The sequence below is a fragment of the Chiloscyllium punctatum genome, chromosome X, assembly GCF_047496795.1.
Source record: "Chiloscyllium punctatum isolate Juve2018m chromosome X, sChiPun1.3, whole genome shotgun sequence".
In the NCBI taxonomy this organism is placed as follows: Eukaryota; Metazoa; Chordata; class Chondrichthyes; order Orectolobiformes; family Hemiscylliidae; genus Chiloscyllium; species Chiloscyllium punctatum.
The window spans coordinates 19,897,812-19,922,253 of NC_092791.1; the positions used below are offsets into that span (position 1 = coordinate 19,897,812).

The following is a 24,442-nucleotide window of genomic DNA, read 5'->3' on the forward strand; positions in this document are numbered from 1 at the left end:
AAAAAACATTATTTTTGTAGATTTGGAGTGCTTTCTGTGAAGAGTTGCCATGTGTGTTTTTGAGTGCTTTTTGTTTTGTTGTAATTTGATTGGGCAGAACGTTTTCTGGAGAAAGGTAAATTTCGGAGAATGGTTCAATGAAGTATGATTAGTGAGCATTAAGACTGGGACAAATCATAATCAATAAGAAACAAGAAAACAGATTTGGTCAATGTGGAAATTGACACATATTCCGAACACAATCACATTTTCATAATTTTTATTTGATAATAAAGAGACAGCTATTTTCCCACCCCATCAGAAGGTCACTGTGTGATTTCGTGAGCTTGCTCAAGTGCCGCATTCAGTTGTAACTCAGCAGTTAGCATGGCAACTGTGAGACATATAGCGCCTTATCATATCTTTTCAAAATGCCATATGAAAACATTGCTATCAAGACCATTCCTGCCCTCGTTTATGTGCTTTCCTGTTGAGTGCAGTATCCCTGTTTGATTTTTTGCTAATTATAGCAGTTGAGGTTTATTGCAGCCCAGCTAATAGTGCTCTCGCTGAGAGCAGCTAACTCAGCACATACCAGGAATTGAACCAGAGGCTATATGGTCTGTAATAATTGTGCTGCGTTCACCAACTGAGCCATAGGATAATGCATGAAGAAGAAAACCTAGCTATATAGCGCTTTTAATTAAATAGGATATTCTGCAACTGCAGGAGTATTGTGAAGAACATGACACCAAACCAAACAAGGTTTTAGAGGAAATACTCAAAAGCTTGGTCAGAAAGGTTGGTTTAAAGAAGCATCTTCAAAGAGGAAATGAGGCAAAGGGGTATAAGGAGGGCAACATGTAAGAAAGAAAGCTTTGTGATGATACTACACATCTCCCTCAAAATACTTCCCTTACAATGATGTATTTTTTGAAGTATATTCACTTATGTAGGCAAATATGATAACCATTTTACGCACAGCAGTGATTTGCAAACAGCTAAGCAATCAAAGATCAGTTAATTGGATCAGGAGTTGAACTAGGATGCTGGGAAAATTCCTGAAAACTCATTTGTCCTTACGTAATACATTAACATCTACCTGACCTAATAGAACAGGTCTCTGTTTAATAGCTCATACAGTTCTGATAATACTAAATGATTTGCATAAATTATTGTACTCAAATCCTGAACAAGGGTATGAAGCCGCAATGTTCAAACTTGGAGGTGAGACTGTCACTAACTGAACCAAACCCAACTTTTAATCAGACACTTGGATGAAGTTTATGCATTTAATTTGTCTTATTTTCATCATTATCCACTTGGTTTCCACCAACTCAGATCCATACCTCCTCCACCAAATGATAAGAGAAAAGTCAACTGCTATTGTGAAACTAATTAGGAAGAGGCACACAGTTGTTCCCCCAACCCCTTCCTGTCTGTGTACAAGTGGCTTGGAGCCTCTAGGTTGCTAGGAATGCACAATGTGCTCAGGGAGCTGAATCCTTCCACAAACTGGGTATTCAATATTCTATATTCAGTACAATAATACAGGGGTTTCCAAACAATGGCAATTTTCAGCACATGGTCATGACAAAACAACCCACAAATCCCACACAACTCAATTATTTTCAAGATTTTACTACTAACTCTCAAATTTGTGCTATGTGACTCCAGTAGGCTGAAGGCTTGAGAAGGAGTTGTTCTTGGTACTCATGGATGAAAAACTCCAAAGTCCTGAAATTTCTGAGACTGAGGCAACACATAATGAGATGAAACCTTGGGAATGTTCTATATTTGCGAAGCAACATCATGTGACATGGAGCCACATTCTTTGCCTCATTTGCATTCTTCTTCTAACAAAATATTTAATTGGAACTTTAGATTAGATTACATTGTGGAAACAGGCCCTTCGGCCCAACAAGTCCACACCGACCCGCTGAGGCGCAACCCACCCACACCCCTACATTTACCCCTTACCTAAGACTACGGGCAATTTAGCATGTCCAATTCACCTGACCTGCACATCTTTGGACTGTAGGAGGAAACCGGAGCACCCGGAGGAAACCCACCCAGACACGGGGAGGACGTGCAAACTCCACACAGTCAGTCGCCTGAGGCGGGAATTGAACCCAGGTCTCAGGCGCTGTGAGACAGCAGTGCTAACCACTGTGCCACCGTGCCACCCACTATTTAATATTTTACAGCAATAAGATGCTCATATGACTTTAATTTGTGGTGAAAGGTGTACTATATCAATTTTGGGGTTTTTATTTGAGTCAGGCCTGTGAAAGTAATTTTTTTTAAACAAGTCATAAATTAATTTGGAATAGTGACCTAAGTGCATTAACTCCAAGAAAGCATGTGACTGCAGAAACTGCAATAAGAACTTAAATAATTCTGAAAGGAGTAAAATCACTATGGAATTGAGTATCAGTAAAAGGACAGGACTGGGAATCAGGTTGAAACTTTGTTCTGCTACTTTTGTTCAGATCTTTCTCCCAATTTTATTTGTGTGCATGTGTACACATACAGCTTTGTTTGTTTTCTTTATTTTGTGGTTTAAACTTACGTTCTGTTATCAAAGCATATTTGCAACCTCATGCAGATACGTTTCAGTGATTAACCACCACAGAACCAACTGCAAACATTAAAACATGTGATCTATCAAACCAAGTTTCAATCTGGGACTTGAGATGTCCAGTATTACCATCAACTAGGATCATAAAAAATAACATTGAAATAAGAACAAGCAATAGAAGAAAAAAAATGGCAGATCATTTTGACCAACTCAATAACACCCCTCATTTTCTCCTGCTTGTCAAAGGATTAAATCATGTAATGACCACGATATGTCTGGTGTCTGAAGAAATGGAAACATCATCATCCTCCTTGACATATCGTTTGGGCATGTACTTCACAACACTGGCTGTTAAATGATCCCGAAAATCTTTGTGTATAAAGTTGTACAGAATGGGATTTACGATACAGTGGAAAAAGCTGAGGCACTCCACCATGTCATAAAAGAAATATACAAACTTGAGCACAATACAGTCAAGAAAGATATCCAGTAGGGAAAGAAGTACAATTATGTAAAATGGTAACCAGCATATCAAAAATGCTATGATGTAACCATATATTATTTTACTGGTTTTTATGCTTTCTGGGTTACTGGAATTTTTCACAGCTCTTGCAGTGAAAATATTACTCAGTATAATTATAGGCAAAGGAATGATAAATCCAAGAACTAAAGTCAGAGAGTTTGTAACATACAACGATAACGTATGAGATAAGTGGCAATAAATATACACAATATCAAAAATTTCAGAATGTACAAACTGTGGTACAGATAGTAGTATTGCCACAGTCCACATGCACACACACACCATCCTACGGATATGACGGTCTCTTGATCCCTGGGCTTGGAATGGATATCGCAGTGAGACGTATCTGTCAATGCTAAAGCAGGTCAGGAAGAAAATGCTGCTGTACAGAGTAACAAAATAAATGAAGGAATCAAATTTACACAGGAAGTCTCCCCAGATCCAGTGGTAATTGTAAAAGGTCTCTGCCATCCTGAAAGGGATGAATAAAACAGCACACAAGTCAGCGATAGCCATATTAAAAATGTAAAGTTTGCTTTCTTTCCTGGACCCTTCCATCCGCCAGTTTATCCAAATGACAATGATATTTTCTATCAGACCTACCAAAAGAAAGAATAGATAGAAAGAAAACATTGTCATGTCCATTGTCTTGTAATCCAAATATATCAAACACCTGCAGCTATAACCATAGCAGTCATCACTGTTGTTGACATGCAAGCTGATGTTAGGAGTCATCATGGCTGAGCTCTCCTTGTAGAATCTGCAGAAATGAGAACAATTTATAATACTAAATAAAATAGGTATTTAGATCAAATACAGAATCCATGAACTGCCTCATGAGTGTAACTTGCCTGGGTTGATGTTAAGTTAAATAAACCAGGAAAATCCCAGATTCAGTCTGTGCTGACTTCGGTAGCAGGGTTGTTAAAAGTTGCCTGAATATCCCTGAGGCAATAAACAATCAGGAAACTGCCTGCTGGAAATGATAATATGATCAAACACAGTTATGATGCTCCCTCAGTCAACTCCCCTGCCAATATTCACCATCTAGCCTGCACAAGAAGAATACTCACCTGGGCAATAAACTAAAAGAGTACGTGAACGAATTAAGCGATATGTCTGCGTAATTTACTGCTTTCAGATGTGGAGAAAATAGATTTATTCCTTGTCTGCCAGTGTTAGACTTCTTTTTTCAAAAGTCTAATTTCGTGTCTAACGTCTGGTTGATATCCGAAGCTCTTTATTTCAATAGGATTTGGCAGCTGCTTGTCACCTGCACTACCATTCTGAAGACTGAATAAGTATCTTAACTACATGGCGTAGTAGTAAAATATAGAGACACAAAGGTTTAGTCCCCATACTCTGCTGAGATAAATTATGTTAGCTGAGACGTCTATAAAGGGAGCTACAAATAGCTTTCGCACTCCTTTACACAGAGGATGGTAAAAATCTGTAAATCTTTTCCCACAAAAAGCTTCAAATGGAAATTTCACAACTAAGATTGACAGACTTTGATAGACAAGGGTATTAAGAACCGAAGGAAAGAAAGAAGAACTTGCATCTGTACAGCATCGTTCATAACATCAGGATGTCCGAGAGTGTTTTATAGATGATTAGATATTATTTGAGTGTTGTCACTATTGTAATGGAGGAAATAGGACAGCCAATTTGCTCATAATGAGATTCCCACAAAGAGCAACAAAATAATGACAACTGTTTTGTTTTAGATATTAAACTACACCCGGTTATAGTCTAACAGGTTTATCTGAAATTGCAAGCTTTCAGAGCTCAGCTCCTTCCTTCAGCGTGCTATGACAGAGAGATATAAGACAGTATTTATAAGCAAAAAGTTAACAACTTTAAAGCGAGTTGCTTTTGTTGAATCCTTTAATCAGTTAGGAGATAGATTGCTGATAAAAATGCAAAATCCAGATTCCTTTCTAGTCTTTATCCCTAGATAATTAAGGGTTTTATCAACGTACAAGAGGTGACATACAATGCACTTTTGGTGTGAGGTGCTGCTTCAAATCTGTCTATGTTTTAAGCTGAGGTCGGGTTTTTTTAATATTTATGACAGAAAGGAATCTTGAATGAGATAATTTGTGTGTGTGTGTGTGTGAGTGAGAGAGAGAGAGAGAGAGAGAGAGAGCATGTGTCTGTGTGTGTATTTGAGAGAGTGCGAGTGTGTGTGCGTGTGCAAGAGGATCTGTATAAGTGTGCAAGTGTGTGAGTCTGTGTGTGCTAGTATATAGTGTGGTGGGGTTACCTGTAGTGTGACATGAACCCAAGGTCATAGTTGAGGCCCTCCCCATGGGTACAGAACTTAGCAAACAGCATCTGCTCAGGGATTTTGCGTTGTTGCATATCTCAAGTCCACTTTCGAGGATGCTCACCCAAAGATCAGAAACTGAATGTCTTGGACTGCCGAAGTGTTCCCCACTTGGAGGGAACGTACCCCCCTCCGCCACGCCCCTACCATGTGTTGATCGTTGCGCGTATCCATTCATCCATTGTTGTAGCATCTGCATGGCCTTGCCAATGTACCATGCCTTGGGGCATCCTTGCCTGCAACATATAAGATAGATGACATTGGCCGAGTGGTGGGAACACCACCCACCACATACACGACAGGTACACATGTGACTCGGCCAATGTCGTCTATCTTGTATGTTGCAGGCAAGGATGACCTGAGGCATGATACATTGGTGAGACCATGCAGATGCTACGACAGTGGATGAATGGACACCACAGTGATCAACACACAGGGAGCTCCCTCCCAGTGGGGGAACACTTCGACAGTCCAGGACATTCTGCCTCCAATCTTCAGTTTAGCATCCTCCAAGGCGGACTTCGAGATACGCATCAACGCAAAGTCGCTGAGCAAAGACTGAAAGCTAAGTTCCGTACCCATGAGAATTGTCTCAACCATGATCTTGAGTTCATGTCACACTACAGGTAACCCCACCACACTATATACTCCCACACACCGACTCACACACCCTTACACAGACCCTCTCCACAAACACTCACACTCTCTCAAATGAACATACCCAAATGTATGTTTCTCAAATGTACACTCTCTCAAATGTACACAAACTCACACTCTCTCACACATGTGCACACACAAATTGTATCTCACATGCGCACACACTTTCTCTCTCTCACACGGAGACACAAACACTCTCTCAAATGCACATACACACATGCTCTCAAGTACACACACACACACACATGCTCTCAAGTAAACACACGCACACACTCTTTCTCTCTCTTTCTCTCAAAGCGGGATCTCACACCAAAAGTGCATTGTATGTCACCTCTTGTACATTGATAAAACCCTTAATTATCTACAGATAAAGACTAGAAAGGAATCTGGATTTTGCATTTGTATCAGCAGTCTATCTCCTAACTAATTAAAGGATTCAACAAAGGCAACTGGTTTTAAAGTTGTGAACTTTCTGCTGATAAATACTGTGCCCTATGCCTCTCTATCATACCATCCCGAAGGAAGGAGCTGAGCTCTGAAGGTTTGCAATTTCAAATTAACCTGTGAGACTAAAACCGGGTGTAGTTTGATTTTTGACCTTGTCCACCCCAGTCCAACTCCGGCATCTCCACATCATGTTTTAGCTATTGGTTGAGGGATAAATATTGACCAATATTTCTATTACTCTTTCATGGGGTAAGATGCCACTGCTCATTATTGCTCATCCCTAATTGCCCTTGAGAAATTGATGGCGAGCTACCTTCCTGAATTGCTGCAGTCCATGTGGTGCTGCTATATTCACAGTGTTACTAAGAAAGGAGTTCCAGGATGGTGACCTAATGACAGCGAAGGAACAGTGATACAGTTCAAAGTGAGGATGGTGCATGGCTTGGAAGGGAGCTTGCACGTGGTGGTGTTCCTACACATCTGCTGCTCATCTTTCGAAGTTGCAGAAGCTGCAGCTTTGGAAGCTGCTGTCTAAGGAGCCTGGGCAAGTTTCTGCAGTACATCTGTGGAGCTGGGGACCTCAGAAGAAAGCCAAGATGGATCATCCACTTGGCACCACTGTCTGAAGATGGATGTAACCCTTCAGCCTTGTCTTTTACACTGACGTGCTGGCTCCCTCATCATTGTGAATGGAGATATACATTTTTTTCTTAGTCTAGCAAGGGATACATGTCACTGGCAAGGTTGGCATGTGTTGCCTGACCTTAAATGCTCATGAACTGAATGATTTACTCGGCTATTTGTGAGGGCACTAAAGAGTCAACCACATAGTCTGAAGTGACATGTAGGTCACACCAAATAAAAATTGCTAGGGTTTCTTTCCCTCAAAGCATTAGTCAACTAGACGGGGTTTTTCAACAATTAATGATACTTTCATGGTCACCATCAAGAGACATGCTATTATTCCAGATAAAATTAAAATAAAACCACAAACAAATCACCCACAATTCCATATTTATTAATTAAATTTAAATTCCACCAACTACCATGGAAAGATCTGAGCCCGTGTCACTAAAGCATCAGAGTTGAGAGTGTGGTGCTGGAAAAGCACAGCAGGTCAGACAGCATCCGAAGAGCAGGAGAATCAGCGTTTCGGGAACCTGACGAAGGGCTCTGATCTCCAGCATCTGCAGTCCTCACCAAAGCATTAGCCTGAGCTTCTGGGTTACGAGTCATGTGATTATTACCACTACATTATCATCTCCCCATAATGCTGGGCATCTCAGGAAGAGGCTGAGAAGGACCAATCACTTGGTACTTCTGGGCAGAAGTGGTTGCAAATGCTTCAGCATTACTTTTTGCACTGATGTGCTGGGTTCCCCGATCACTGAGGATGGGGATGTTTATGGAAACTCCTCTTCCTATTATTTGTTTATTTGTCCATCACTGTTCATGACTGGATGTGATAGGACATAGAATTGTAGGGGTTCCATATGATAAGTTGATTGTGGGATCACTTAGCTCTGTCAGCTCATGCTGCCTATGCTGTTTGGCATACAAATAATCCTGTATTCTAGCTTCACCAGTTTGAAACCTCATTTTTAGGCATGTATGATGCTGCTCATGGCATGCTCTCTTCATTGAATCAGTATTGACCACCCCCGCCCCCAGTTTGATGGTAAAGATAGAGTGGGGAATATGCTGAGCCATGAGATTACAGATTGTGGTTGAATACAATTTGGCAACTACTGATGGCCCACAGCTCCTATTTGAAATCTATCCCATTTCACAAGATGGTAATACCACACAACATGATGGAAGGTGCCCTCAAAGTGAAGACAGGACTGCAAGGTTATCACTACTACTAATACTATCATGGACTGATGCATTTGCAGCAGGTAGGCTGGTGCGGATGGGGTCAAGTAGGTTTTTTTCTTTGTCTGTCAGCTGCTGCAGGCCCAGTTTACTAGTTATGTCCTTTAGTTCTCAGTCAGTAGTAGTGCTACTGAGGCCAATCTTGGTCATGGCTGTGAAAGTCCTCTCCTCAGAGTATATTTACCTTGCCATCCTGAGAATATCTTCAGAGTGACCTTCAACATTGAAGAGTACTGACTCATTAGCTCTGAGAGGTGTGACAGGTAGTCATTAGCAGGAGATTTCTGTATCTAAGTTTGACCTGTTGCTATGAGACTTTATAGTGTCTGGAGTCAAGATTGAAGACTCCCAGAGCAACTCCCTTCTGACTGTATGCCATAGTGCCACCATCTTTGATGGGTCTGACTTTCTGGTCAGTAGGGTTTACCCGGGATGGTGGTGTCTGGGGCATAGTCATACTCATGAGATCATACCCTACAGACAATGTCAGGCTGTTTCTTGACTAGTCTGTGAGACAGCTCTCCCAACTTTGGCACAAACCCTCAGCTCTTAGTAAATAGGACTTTCAAGGTCAACAGGCCATTACTGTTTCTTTTTGAAAGCAGTTCCATGGTACTTTTTGCATCCACCTGAGAGGGAAGACCGAACCTCAGTTCAACATCTCATCAGAAAAGCAGCACCATAATGATGAGCTCCCATCAAACTATAAGTTATCAAGAGTCAACATCTTCAGAAGAGGGGGAAAACACTTGAGGGAATAAAAGATACCACTGTCTTCGAGCTTAGTGAAGGAAGATAGCAGAGAATCTAGGAACACAATGGGGTTTATTGTGTGAAACACTGAAATGTTTTGCAAGTTAACTGTGTCATCACATCTGTGTAATTGAGAGACAGAAAATAAAAATCACCAAAAACACTTCATAATGATTTTGGCCAGGAAATCAAAATATTAAACTAAAAAGGCAGTTATCTAGTTCAATTCAAAAACTCAGGACCAGTCTTGTGAATTCATCCACCCCAACCAAATTGCTGGAAATACTCACCAGGTCAGGCAGCATCTATGGAGAGAAAAACAGAGGAAATGTTTTCAGGTCGATGAATTTTCTAACTTTCATGTTGTTTTGCTCTCCATAGATGCATCCACACTTGCTGAGTATTCCCAGCACTTTCTGTTTTTCTTTCTGATTTTTTTAACAACTGTTGTATTTTGCAATTTGAAATCCAGGAATTACTTTTCCTTTGACTTTCTACTGAAAGGAAGTGAGTGACTCCAATCTAAGACTGAAGTGGAATATGCTTTTTTGCTATCTTTTTTTCCCATTTGTAAAGATATATTAGTTTATGAACATCTCTCACAATTTGTAGTGAAAGTCTGATTAAATAACTATACTTCGACTTTACATAGAGAGCAATATATACTCAGTTAAGGGTATTGAGTGAAATTTCCTTTCTCTCAATGGAGTCAGAAGTTAGTTTCGCGGTTAGTCATGGAACATATCCCACACGGGTACGAAGGGACCACTGTCCCTGGTCCGTGCTGAGCTAGGTGATCTAAGTCTTAGGAAATTTGTCACAATTGGTCTAAGCACAGATACTGTATGAAAAGGTGGGATTGACAGTAATATTAGGACAGGTTTGCAAGCAGTTCATGCTTTTTGGGTAAGCTCCTCCAAAAGGCACACTACCCACAGATGTACGGATTGGACAGTACAGGGCAACCCCCGTTTCCATGGAAATCGTTTTCCGCGGTTTCAGTTAACTGGGTTTACTGTGGCCAGAACATACTACAGGGAACCTTCTGGAACCAAGGACCAGAAGGCTGCCGGGAAGGTTGAAATGAATGGGTTCACTTCTATCCGTGATTTTGGGCTTCTCCCAAGGGTACAGAGGGACTATTGTACCTGGGTTGTGCTGAGCTAGGTGATCTAAGTCGGAGAAAATTTGCCACAATTGGCTTGAGCACAGTTGGATAGGGAAGGACAAACCTTAACCAGGCTTGTACAAGTACTAATGATGATCAAGTGACTCCTTACTGGAAAGACCAAATGTGTGAATATTTGTTGGAGACTGGATCAAGCACAATTGTGATGGCCTTCATTGCAGAATAGCCTGCTGAAACCTACTGTTTAGACTCACAAATGAAAATCTTCCACTTGATCGCAGGACCAGAAGATGACTTATCTGTTAAACTGTACCTCAACATTGAGGTCAAAACATTAAGGAGAGAAAGAGAGGAGTGATTAAAAAGGGTGAACTTCTGCTGGTGGGTGGTGGTGATGGTGGTGGTGGGGGATGGAGATTGTTCTCCTGAATGTCTCCTGTAACTTCAACATAAGAGCTCTGGAAACACCTCAACAAGAGTATAAATCACAATTGGGGATGGGAGATGGCTGCTGTGTGGAGAATCATGCATAGAAATTTACCACTGGAGTTGACAAAATCTTTCAGAACTGGATTCAAAACGGACTAAGAAGCAAAATGAATTTAATAACAGGCAGGTTTTTATTTCATGCTGTAAGGGTTTTAATTAAATCAATTTTGAATTGAACTTCAGTTTGAATTAAAACTACAGGAGAAAAGCAGAACATCATGACAAATGTTTCAATGTCGTCAAGTTCTCTTTAAATTAATCAGTGACTCAAATATCTCCCTCTATCTCTTTCTACCAAAGACTTCACTTTGTTATTGTATTGTACTGAGTTCCTTCAAAAGGTTAATAATGTACCTTTTCTGTTATGGAGATCATTACATTGCGCGATGTAAAGAAAATCATACAGAACATATCTCATTATAATCCCCATAATGTAGAATATTCATCTCTTAAATTGTTACAAATAGTAAGAAAATTGTCACTGACCTGGATAAATGTTCCTTGCACTGTGCCCAACAATTTACTCCAACAGTAAAAAGAAGCCCTCCAAACAATGACCGTTTCATTGTGAAGTCTGACATTTATTGGTGTGCGTTGCAGGGAGGAAGGAATACGAGGGGAGATTTTGCTGTAAACAGGAAAATATGGGAGCTAAGATTATGTAATCAAATGTCTGGGTGAAGAAGGTGTAGTTAGATAATTGATGTCTTGTTTGGCTTTTTCTTTGAAAAGTTAGCATAATTAATTTCCAATATGAGCCAAGTAACCATTAACTCACTAATTGTATACTGGATAAAACCAAGAAATAAACTGATACAGGAAGTTGTTCCATTTAAAACACTGGGAAATTGGGTTGGATATATTTCAAAATGAAAATAGTTTATAACTCTTCAATTTATTAATGCCCTTAAAATCTAGTAGAAAAAAAAACTGTGTGGTCTGGCATTAAATTCACAACCTCTTGTTCGATCCTTGGGCTGTATTTAGTTAGTTGGTCTCAACTAAGATATCAATGGATTTTATACTTGCTCACAGGTCCCCTAAGCTGTGAAGAAGATTGGTCTCAGTTGTGATTACTCCTGTGATAAAATATCTTACAAGCACTAGGTGCTACTGGTTCCCATAGCATTGTAATCCAACATGACTCAGTGGCTAAATGAGAGTATGAGTGAAGACTTGAGAAAGAAATAAAGCTCTTTAATGTGAGAGGAGATATTCACAATCCTATCCTTTTTTCCATCGATTGAAAACTTGTTATTTCAGTTATTCCCCTTTCCCTAGATGGACATTTACATGGCAGAAGAGAAGGCATTTTCATTTGGAGGGGGATACCATAACAAGGGTGCATCCTTATAAGACGGTCGCTAATAAATCCAATTGGGAATTCAGGAGAAGATGCTTCACATGGATTACCACAGGGAGTGATTGAGGCAAACAGTATGTAGACACATTCAAGGATACCAAATAAACACAAGGAACAAAAGGAATAAAAGAACATGATAATAGGGCCAGATGAAGCAGACGGATATAGAATGCAAACACTGGCAAGATGCACCTCACCATATGTCTCCAGTTACAGGTTCCGCTCCCACTCCCAGCTCTACATCCACACCAGATCCCAGCTCCCAACCCTGCCGAGTTTTCACCATCCCCCCAGATCTCCCCGTCACTGAGGATGAACGATCAGTCCTCAGCAAAGAACTCACCTTCATCCACCTCCGTCCACGCATCAATGAATTTAATACACGCCATAATGTCGAACAATTCTTCCGTCCCCTCTGCCTCCGAGCTTACTTTCACAATCAGGATTCCCGCCCACCTTCCGAGGACCCCTTCGCCCACCTCCAACACACTGCATCCACCTGGACACCCCGCACTGGCCTATTACCTGCCCTTGACCTCTTCATTTCCAACTGCCGCCGGGACATTAACCACCTCAACCTGTCTACCCCTCTCCCCCACTCCAATCTCTCACCCTCACAACGCGCAGCCCTCCAATCCCTCTGCTCCAATCCCAACCTCACCATCAAGCTAGCGAATAAAGGGGGCGCAGTGGTAGTCTGGCGCACTGACCTCTACACCGCTGAAGCCAAACGCCAACTCGAGGACACCTCTTCCTACTGCCCCCTCAACCATGACTCCACCCCCATCACCAAACCATCATCTCCCAGACCATACAGAACTTCATCACCTCAGGAGATCTCCCACCCACTGCTTCCAACCTCATAGTCCGGGAACCCCGCACTTCCCGGTTCTACCTCCTTCCCAAGATCCACAAGCCTGACCACCCTGGCCGACCCATTGTCTCAGCATGCTCCTGCCCCACTGAACTCATCTCTACCTACCTCGACACTGTCCTATCCCCCCTAGTCCAGGAACTCCCCACATACGTTCGAGACACCACCCACGCCCTCCACCTCCTCCAAGACTTCCGTTTCGCTGGCCCCCAACGCCTCATCTTCACCATGGATATCCAATCCCTCTACACCTCCATCCGCCATGACCAGGGCCTCCAAGCCCTCCATTTTTTCCTCTCCAGACGTCCCCAACAGTACCCTTCCACCAACACTCTCATTCGTTTGGCCGAACTGGTCCTCACCCTTAACAATTTCTCCTTTGAATCCTCCCACTTCCTCCAGACCAAAGGGGTAGCCATGGGCACACGTATGGGCCCCAGCTATGCCTGTCTCTTTGTTGGCTACGTAGAGCAGTTGATCTTCCGTAATTACACCGGCACCACTCCCCACCTCTTCCTCCGCTACATTGATGACTGCATTGGCGCCACCTCGTGCTCCCGCGAGGAGGTTGAGCAATTCATCAACTTCACCAACACATTCCACCCGACCTTAAATCTACCTGGACCATCTCTGACACCTCCCTCCCCTTCCTGGACCTCTCCATCTCCATTAATGATGACCAACTTGACACTGACATTTTTTACAAACCCACTGACTCCCACAGCTACCTGGATTACACCTCTTCCCACTCTACCTCTTGCAAAAATGCCATCCCATATTTCCAATTCCTCCGCCTCTGCTGTATCTGCTCCCAGGAGGACCAGTTCCACCACAGAACACACCAGATAGCCTCCTTCTTTAGAGACCACAATTTCCCTTCGCACGTGGTTAAAGATGCCCTCCAACACATCTCGTCCACATCCCGCACCTCCGCACTCAGACCCCACCCCCCCCAACCGTAACAAGGACGGAACGCCCCTGGTGCTCACCTTCCACCCTACCAACCTTCGCATAAACCAAATCATCCGCCGACATTTCCGCCACCTCCAAAAAGACCCCACCACCAGGGATATATTTCCCTCCCCACCCCTTTCCGCCTTCCACAAAGACCATACCCTCCGTGACTACCTGGTCAGGTCCACACCCTCCTACAACCCACCCTCCCATCCTGGCACTTTCCCCTGCCACCACAGGATCTACAAAACCTGCACCCACACCTCCTCCCTCATCTCCATCCAAGGCCCTAAAGGAGCTTTCCACATCCATCAAAGTTTTACTTGCACATCCACTAATATCATTTATTGTATCCGTTGCTCCCGATGCGGTCTCCTCTACTTTGGGGAGACTGGGCGCCTCCTAGCAGAGTGCTTTAGGGAACATCTCCGGGACACCCGCACCAATCAACCACACCGCCCCGTGGCCCAACATTTCAACTCCCCCGCCCACTTTGCCGAGGACATGGAGGTCCTGGGCCTCCTTCACCGCCGCTCCCTCACCACCAGATGCCTAGAGAAAGAACGCCTCATCTTCCGCCTCGGAACACTTCAACCCTAGTGCATCAATGTGGTCTTCAACAGTTTCCTCATTTCCCCTTCCCCCACCTCACCCTAGTTCCAAACTTCCAGCTCAGTAACTGTCCCCATGACTTGTGTGGACTTGTCCTACCTGCCTATCTTCTTTTCCATCTATCCACTCCACCCTCTCCTCCCTGACCTTTCACCTTCATCCCCTCCCCCACTCACCCATTGTCCTCTTTGCTACTTTCTTCCCACCCCCACCCTCCTCTAGCTTATCTCTCCACGCTTCAGGCTCACTGCCTTTATTCCTGATGAAGGGCTTTTGCCCGAAACGTCGATTTCGCTGCTCTTTGGATGCTGCCTGAACTGCTGTGCTCTTCCAGCACCACTAATCCAGAATCACCATATGTAAGCTAGGCTTTCACCCAAGACATGAGCAACCTGATAGTGAATATATCCTTTGGACCCCTATGTCAAGAGTTCAAATGGAAATTCTGACACTTCTGATATTTATTTACAGATCAGTACTTTCATGCCAGATATTTGACCAATTTAACCCAGCAGCTGTATTAACTTTATTAAGGTTAAGAAGAAAGTGGAGGAAGATAAGAGGAATGGGCAACATAATCAGAACCAGAGGCATGTGGCTCAGGGCGCTGCAGCTATGAACAAGCAAGTAGTGCATGAAGAGGAGAACCAGGGTCTTCAACATTATCGAGCCGTCTACCAAGAGAGGGCATACCATAATGCTTGATGCTTGTTTGATTTATTGTTGTCACATGTACCAAGATACAGTGAAAAGTGTTTTGTGCTATAGGCAGATCATATCATACAAAGTGCATCAGGGTAGCAGAACAGAGTGCAGAATTTAGTGTTACAGCTGCAGAGAAGGTGTAGAGAGAGAGAGAGATCAGAATTAACATTTGAGAGACCTGTTGAAAAGTCTGATAACAGTGAGGATGAAGCTGTTCTTGAATCAGTTCATGCGTATATTCAAACTTTGATGTCTTCTGCCCAATGGAAGAAGGTGGAAGAGAGTATAACCGGAGTGGGAGGGGTTTTTGATGATGTTGGCTACTTTCCTGAGGCCACAAGAAGTCTAGATGGAGTCAATGTATGGAAGGCTGGTATGCATGATGGACTGGGCTGTGTTCACGTCTATCTGTAGTTTCTTGTGGTCTTGGGAAGAGTGGTTGCATCCAGATAGGATGCTTTCTATGGTGCATCTATACAAATTGGTAAGAGTCCTTGTGAACATGCCAAATTTCCTTAGCCTCCTGAGGAAGTAGAGGTGTTGTTGTGCATTCTTGGCCATCATGTTGACGGATTGTTGGTCATCATCATTCCAGGAACTTGACACTCTCGACCATCTCCATCTCAGCACCATTGATACAGGCAGGGGCATGTCCTTTTCTCCACTTACTGAAGTTAATGATCAGGTCCTTCATTTTGCTAACATTGATGGAGAGATTGTTATCTTTACACCATGCCGCAAAGCACTCAATCTTTCTCTCTCATATGCATCCAGGTATACCCCTCCCACTCACACCTACACACACACCCTCTCACACATACTCCATCACACTCCCACACACGCTGAACCAAGCTTACACACATACTCTATCACATGTACCCACACACACACTCACACTCACACTCAATCTGTTGCTCCAACATGCACACACATATAAGCTTATGGGGTGAATTTGTTTTTGCAGAATTATATTTTACTTTTCTCAAAAACTGTGTGAATATATGTAAAACTAGGTTGAAAATCGCACAGCACCAGGTTATAGTCCAACAGGTTTGTTTGGAGGCACTAGCTTCCGGAGCACCGCTCCTTCATCAGGGAGATGGGGGAATGGCGCTCCGAGGGCTGGTGCTTCCAGGTGACCAGTTGGACTGTAACCTGGTGGGAACATAGGGAACCGATTGCTGGGCCTCTTACTGAGAATATTTGTACCATCGATAGTCACAGGTGAGGCGCCCACACACAGCAGGTTGTCTAACGTGGTGCCACTGTTTAAGAAGGGCGGTAAGGACAAGCCAGGGAACGATAGACCAGTGAGCCTGATGTCGGTGGTGGGCAAGTTGTTGGATGGAATCCTGAGGGACAGGATGTACATGTATTTGGAAAAGCAAGGACTGATGAGGGATAGTCAACATGGCTTTTGCGTGGGAAATCCATTGCAGACAAAAGTATTTAATACAATGTGATAAATGATTTAATTGCATTAGTATTTGTAGATTCATATACCTTCATATTTCTTTTGTCACATTCTGTCAAAAGTTTGTTTGGGATTTACTTCCTTTCACTGTTATTTTCTCGAAAACGCAATTTGCGCATTTCTTTGTATTAAATTGCATCTGGAACATACATGTTTGCAATGTACTGTCGTCTCAAAGCACTGTGATGGGACCATATAATCAGCTCCAAGGAGTGCATGGAACAGCTGATCAGAAGCAGAAACACAGGGAAGGAAAAAAAGGAGATGGAGGCACGTGGAGGCATACACACAAGGGCAAAGAAAGGATTCTGTCTTGTTGCAAGTTAAAACTAGAACCCTGACCCATCCCAAAACAATTTATGGGCGTTAGGCCAAAAAAACAGGATGTTGATAACCTTAAATAAGAAAGCAAGACTTGGGAAAATGGACTTGCTGAGCTTTTAAGTTAGTAATGGAACAACCTTTCTATCAACTTCTAACGACTATTGTGGACTTGGCATTTTGTTCCATATCCTGTCTCCTGCAGATTGCTGTTTACTGTAAATGCTTTCTTATGTGCTTTCCTGTTTTAATCTCAACAAGAAATATCAATCAATGAAAGATTCTGAAGAACAGTAAGTTACGAAGGAAGTACATATATCAGAAAGTAGCAGATTTCTCTTTGAAAAAATGCAGAGACAAAGCAGTTGAGGGAGAACATGACCATTTATTGATTGCTTTTCTTGAGACACCTTTTTCATCTCTGTCCTAAATGTATGACCTCTTATTCTGAGATTATGCCCTATGGTCTGCGACTCTCCCATAAGGGGAAATAACTTCTCAATACTTACCATGCCAAGTATCGCATGCATTTCAATAAGATCTTCTCTCATTCTTCCAATAAACACAAGCCCAACCTACACAACCTCTCCTCATAAGAAAACCCCTCCAAACCTGTTCACAGTTTTCTCGTTGTGATCTGATTGTTGTCTTGTGTGATTTTATCATAGACTCCCGACAGTGTTGAAACAGGTCATTTGGCCCAACAAGTTCACATCGACCCTCTGAAGAGTATCCCACCCAAACCCATCCCCTACCCTATTACTCTACATTCCCCCTGACTAATGCACCTATCCGACACATCCCCGAACACTATAGGCATTTAGCATGGCCAATTCACCTGACCTGCACATCTTTGGACTGTGGGAGGCGACCAGAGCACCTGGAGGAAACCCACACAGTCGCCTGAGGCTAGAATCAAACCTGGGTCCCTGACAGAATGCTAGACACAGCCACCGTGTTGCCCTAAGGAAGCAAGACCACCATATTTTTATAGTCTATTCCTTTTGATATAAAGGCCAACAGTCCACATGCCTTCTCTATTTCCCAGTGAAACTGAATGTTCGCTTTTGTCAATTATTGCACAAGGAGCCCCAAATCCATCTATGCTGAAGCCTTTGTCCATTTCAATAATAATCAAATCTCCTTTTCTTTCTGTCAAAGTGCATAACCTCACATTTTTCCACATTATTGTTGCAAGTTAAAACTAGAACCCTGACCCATCCCAAAACAATTTATGGGCGTTAGGCCAAAAAAACAGGATGTTGATAACCTTAAATAAGAAAGCAAGACTTGGGAAAATGGACTTGCTGAGCTTTTAAGTTAGTAATGGAACAACCTTTCTATCAACTTCTAACGACTATTGTGGACAGGATATCTCTGCCAAGATTTTGCCGACTGGTTTAACCTGTCTATATCCCTCTGTAGACTCGTTGTGTCATCCTCAACAATTGTCTTCCCATCAATTTTTGTGTAATTTGCAAACATGGCAACAGCAAATTCACTTCCCTCAGCTAAGATATTAAAATACATTGTAAATAATTGTGGACCAACACTGGTCCCTGTGGCACTCTAATAGCTACAGGTTGCCACCCTAAAAATGCCCCCCTTATTGCAACTCTTCTTTTCTACTAGGTAGCCAATCCTTCATTCATGCTAATAGATTACAGTCTCATACAGTATGGAAACAGACCTTTTGGTCCAACTTGTCCATGTTGACCAAGTTTCCCAAACTAGTCACGTTTGACTTCATTTGGCCCAGATCCCGCTCCACGCTTGCAGCAATACGCTGGCACCTAACCTCTCTCCAGTCAGCTCTGCCTCAGCTGAGGGCCACACTCTCTCAGAATTGCAAAGGACCCACTCTGTACTACATCCTCAGGAGAATTCATACTCTCAACAAACAGTATTTCAATTCCATCTCAAACATCAAAAACTGTAAGTACAACAAACTTTTATCCACCCACCTCCATAACCAGCACTCCTCAAACATTCCAGAAGATTCCCCTGGCCTCGGAACCTATTCCACCATTAGCCATGCGGCTGGTGCAGCTGCTACCCCCACACTGATTGATGATGTCACTTCTGCCCCCATCTTGGCCACTCCCACAACCACTTCCACCCCTCACAATTCCACATGCATCACACCTGACATCACTTCTGCCCCTCACATCATCGCTGATGCCACATGCTCAGTGACTTCCGCCACCCCTACTGCCGTGGTCACCATCACTTCCGCCCCCACCAGCGCCACTCACCTGCATTCTGCTGACATGCCCCTCACAGACCCCACTGTCACTATCCCCACCCCTCAGAACCCCAAAGAGAACACTACCCCTGCTCATGACTCCACCCCCATTCCCCCCACCATCACACCCACTCCAGTTGCAGGTTCCACCCCAATTCCCAGCTCTACACCCACACCAGATCCCAGCTCCCAGCCCTGCCGAGTTTTCTCCATCCCCCCAGACCTCCCCCTCACTGAGGATGAACGATCAGTCCTCAGCAAAGGACTCACCTTCATCCCCCTCCGTCCATGCATCAATGAATTTAACATATACCGTGATGTCGAACAAGTCTTCCGTTGCCTCCGCCTCCGAGCTTACTTTCACAATCAGGACTCCCGCCCACCTTCCGAGGACCCCTTCGCCCACCTCCAACACACTGCATCCACCTGGACACCCCGCACTGGCCTATTACCTGCCCTCGACCTCTTCATTTCCAACTGCCGCCGGGACATTAACCGCCTCAACCTGTCTACCTCCCTCCCCCACTCTAACCTCTCACCCTCACAACGCGCATCCCTCCAATCCCTCTGCTCCAATCCCAACCTCACCATCAAGCCAGCGGATAAAGGGGGCGCAGTGGTAGTCTGGCACTCTGATCTCTACACCGCTGAAGCCAAACGTCAACTCGAGGACACCTCTTCCTACTGCCCCCTCGACTATGACCCCATCCCCATCACCAAACCATCATCTCCCAGACCATACAGAACCTCATCACCTCAGGAGATCTCCCACCCACAGCTTCCAACCTCATAGTCCGGGAACCCCGCACTGCCCGGTTCTACCTCCTTCCCAAGATCCACAAGCCTGACCACCCTGGCCAACCCATTGTCTCAGCATGCTCCTGCCCCACTGAACTCATCTCTACCTACCTCGACACTGTCCTATCCCCCCTAGTCCAGGAACTCCCCACATACGTTCGAGACACCACCCACGCCCTCCACCTCCTCCAAGACTTCCGTTTCCCCGGCCCCCAACGCCTCATCTTCACCATGGATATCCAATCCCTCTACACCTCCATCCGCCATGACCAGGGCCTCCAAGCCCTCGTTTTTTCCTCTCCAGACGTCCCCAATAGTACCCTTCCACCAACACTCTCATTCGTTTGGCCGAACTGGTCCTCACCCTTAACAATTTCTCCTTTGAATCCTCCCACTTCCTCCAGACCAAAGGGGTAGCCATGGGCACACGTATGGGCCCCAGCTATGCCTGTCTCTTTGTTGGCTACGTAGAGCAGTTGATCTTCCGTAATTACACCGGCACCACTCCCCACCTCTTCCTCCGCTACATTGATGACTGCATTGGCGCCACCTCATGCTCCCGCGAGGAGGTTGAGCAATTCATCAACTTCACCAACACATTCCACCCTGACCTTAAATTTACCTGGACTATCTCTGACACCTCGCTCCCCTTCCTGGACCTCTCCATCTCCATTAATGACGACCGACTTGACACTGACATTTTTTACAAACCCACCGACTCCCACAGCTACCTGGATTACACCTCTTCCCACCCTACCTCTTGCAAAAATGCCATCCCGTATTCCCAATTCCTCCGCCTCCGACGGATCTGCTCCCAGGAGGACCAGTTCCACCACAGAACACACCAGATAGCCTCCTTCTTTAGAGACCGCAACTTCCCTTCCCACATGGTTAAAGATGCCCTCCAACGCATCTCATCCACATCCCGCACCTCCGTCCTCAGACCCCACACCTCCAACCGTAACAAGGACAGAACGCCCCTGATGCTCACCTTCCACCCTACCATCCTTCGCATAAACCAAGTCATCCGTTAACTTTTCCGCCACCTCCAAACAGACCCCACTACCAGGGATATATTTCCCTCCCCACCCCTTTCCGCCTTCCACAAAGACCGTTCCCTCCGCGACTACCTGGTTAGGTCCACGCCCCCAAACAACCCACCCTCCCATTCTGGCACTTTCCCCTGCCACCGCAGGAACTGTAAAACCTGCGCCCACACCTCCTCCCTCACCTCTATCCAAGGCCCTAAAGGAGCCTTCCACATCCATCAAAGTTTTACTTGCACATCTACTAATATCATTTATTGTATCCGTTGCTCCCGATGCGGTCTCCTCTACATTGGGGAGACTGGGCGCCTCCTAGCAGAGCGCTTTAGGGAACATCTCCGGGACACCCGCACCAATCAACCACACCGCCCCGTGGCCCAACATTTCAACTCCCCCTCCCACTCTGCCGAGGACATGGAGGTCCTGGGCCTCCTTCACCGCCGCTCCCTCACCACCAGACGCCTGGAGGAAGAACGCCTCATCTTCCGCCTCGGAACACTTCAACCCCAGGGCATCAATGTGGACTTCAACAGTTTCCTCATTTCCCCTTCCCCCACCTCACCCTAGTTCTAAACTTCCAGCTCAGTAACTGTCCCCTTGACTTGTCTGGACTTGTCCTACCTGCCTATCTAATTTTCCACCTATCCACTCCATCCTCTCCTCCCTGACCTATCACCTTCATCCCCTCCCCCACTCACCCATTGTACTCTAGGCTACTCTCTCCCCACCCCCACCCTCCTCTAGCTGATCTCTCCACGCTTCAGGCTCACTGCCTTTATTCCTGATGAAGGGCTTTTGCCCGAAACGTCGATTTCGAAGCTACTTGGATGCTGCCTGAACTGCTGTGCTCTTCCAGCACCACTAATCCAGAATCTGGTTTCCAGCTTCTGCAGTCATTGTTTTTACCTCCAGTTCCCTCTAAACCTTTCCTATTCATACACCTGTCCAATGTCTTTTAAATGTTGTGACTGTAACTGTATCTACCATTTCCTCTGGCAGTTTATTTCACATATGAACCACACGGTGAGAAAAACTTACACCTCAGGTCCTTTCTAAATCTTTCTCCTCTCACCTTAAAAGTACGCCCCTTCATTTAGAACTCCCCCACCCTCAGGAAAACACCTTTGCTATTCACTTTATCTGTGCCCCTCATGATTTCATAAACCTCCATAAGATCACCCCTTAACCTCCTATGCTCTAGTGAAAAAAGTCCCAGCCTATCCAGCCTCTTCTTATAACTCAAACCCTCTAGTCCCGGCAACACCCTGGTAAAACTTCTCTGAACCCTCTCTAATGTAATAATATCCTTCCTACTGAAAGTGGGATTTGAGGTTTGTCCTCATTTCCCTGAAAACTGGTTGAACTGTAGGGTTTGGGGTTTGGCTTTGGCATTCCTCTCCCTTGTAAATTGCTGTTTCTCTGTATACAGCTGTTAATGTCAATTGTTTGTAAACTGTGTACAGTTTAATAAAATATTAAAAAAGGAAAAAAATTCCTTCCTATAGCATGATAACTAGAACTGTGCACAATACTCCAAAAGTGGCCTCACCAACATACAATACAACCTCAACATGATATCCCAACTCTCCTGGAACTCCTAGCATCCTATACTTTGGCCTTTAGCTTTATTCATTTGGGGAAATGTTGACAGAGTTACGGATCTAGAGAAGGAAACTAATTGCAAACCAACTTAAATAAGAGACTGTTCATTTCCATACTTGTAAACATTATTAACGCCAGGTTGTAAGTTTACTCGCTGAGCTGGTAGATTTGTTTTCAGACGTTTTGTCACGATAGTAGGTAACATCATCAGTGAACCTCCAATGAAGCGCTGGTGTTCCGTCCCGTTTGCTAATTATGTGTCTTGCTCTGTGGCAGATGATATCACTTCCAGTTCTTTTTCTGAGAGGTTCCAAATCAATATGTTTGCTTATTGAGTTCTGGTTTGAATGCCAGGTCTCTCGGAATTGCCGTGCGTGTCTTTGTTTAGCTTGTCCCAGGGTGGATGTATTGTCCCAGTCCCTCTTCATCTATATGTATGGTTCCCAATGAAAGTTGATCATTTTTTTTTGGTGCTAGTTGGTGCTCATGTTGCCTGCCTGTCTGTCCAATGTAATGTTTGTTGCAGTCCTTGCAGGGTATTATTCATGTATTACTCCAACACCATGGGGTCTTATCTTACTAAGTAGCCTTATGTGCAGTACTGTATTGAAAGTCTTTTAAAAGCCCAAATATATAAATGCCTACCCTGGTGGTCTAGTGGTTAGGATCCGCACTTTTACCACTGCAGTGCAGGTTTGTTTCCTAGTCAGAGAATGGGAGTTTATAGATTTCTGCTTGGCACAGTGGTTAGCACTGTTTTCTCATAGCAACAGAGACCTGGGTTTGATTCCGGCCTTGGGCGCCTGCCTGTATGGAGTTTGTACATTCTCCCTGCGTCTGCATGGGTTTTCTCCAGATGCTCTGGTTTCACCCCACAGTCCAAAGATGTGCAGGTTAGGTGGACTGGCCATGATAAATTGCCCTGTAGTGTGCAGGTTAGGTGGATTAGCCATGGTAAATGCAGGGTTATTAGGATAGGGTTGGGGTTTAGGTAAGGTGCTCTTTGGAGGGTCAGTACAGACTTAATGGACCAAACGAATTCTAATAAAACTTTCAAGCATGATTTCCCTTTCATAAGCCATGCTGATTCTGCTTGATTAAATTATGTGCTTCTAAATGTTCTACAATTACATCTTTCATAATAGACTCAAACATTTTCCCAATGACAGACGTTATGCTAGCTTGCCTATCTTTGCCAGTTTTTTTTTTGTCTTCTTCCCATTTTGAACAACGGTGTTACACTCGCAATTTTCAAGCTTCTGGGAGTTTTCTAGAATCTAAGGATTCCTGGAAAATTACTACCAGTGCATCCGCTGTCTAAAGTTACTACTCCCCTTCATATCCTAGAATGCACCCAATCAGGTCCAAGGAACATATCAGCCTTTAGCATCATTAGTTTCATTATTACTTTTGCTCCAGTGATAGTTACTGTAGTTATTTCCTCTTCTCCTTTTGCTCTTGGATTGTCTCATATTTTTGAAAATATTCTTAGCATCTTGTACTATGAAGACGAATGCAAAGTATCTATTCAATTTTTCCGCCATTTTCTGGTTTCCAATTATTATTTTCCCCAGCCTCATTCTCTAAGAGGCCCATGTTCATGTTGGTCTCATTTTTCCTTTCTATATATTTAAGGGAGCTGTTACTGACCATTTCTATTTTTTTGCCATCTTTTGTTAGGTTCAA

At 44.1% G+C, this 24,442-nt stretch overlaps 1 protein-coding gene across 3 annotated transcripts; it reads right to left on the minus strand.

Moving 5' to 3' along the window:
- Positions 1 to 284: 284 nt before the first annotated feature.
- Positions 285 to 11,292, minus strand: LOC140471319 (G-protein coupled receptor 182-like). Of its 3 annotated transcripts, none has more exons than XM_072567317.1 (3): positions 11,249 to 11,292; positions 3,935 to 4,056; positions 285 to 3,843 (listed from the first exon to the last, which is right to left on the minus strand). In XM_072567317.1, the coding sequence occupies exon 3, from the start codon at positions 3,819 to 3,821 to the stop codon at positions 2,814 to 2,816; it is 1,008 nt and encodes a 335-aa protein (XP_072423418.1). In that variant the 5' UTR covers positions 3,822 to 3,843; positions 3,935 to 4,056; positions 11,249 to 11,292; the 3' UTR covers positions 285 to 2,813. The 3 variants fall into 3 exon arrangements, with proteins under 3 accessions (XP_072423418.1, XP_072423417.1, XP_072423419.1); XM_072567316.1 differs by having other exon boundaries at positions 3,935 to 4,059; positions 11,249 to 11,286; XM_072567318.1 differs by lacking the exon at positions 11,249 to 11,292 and adding an exon at positions 9,435 to 9,448.
- Between the last annotated feature and the right edge of the window lie 13,150 nt (positions 11,293 to 24,442).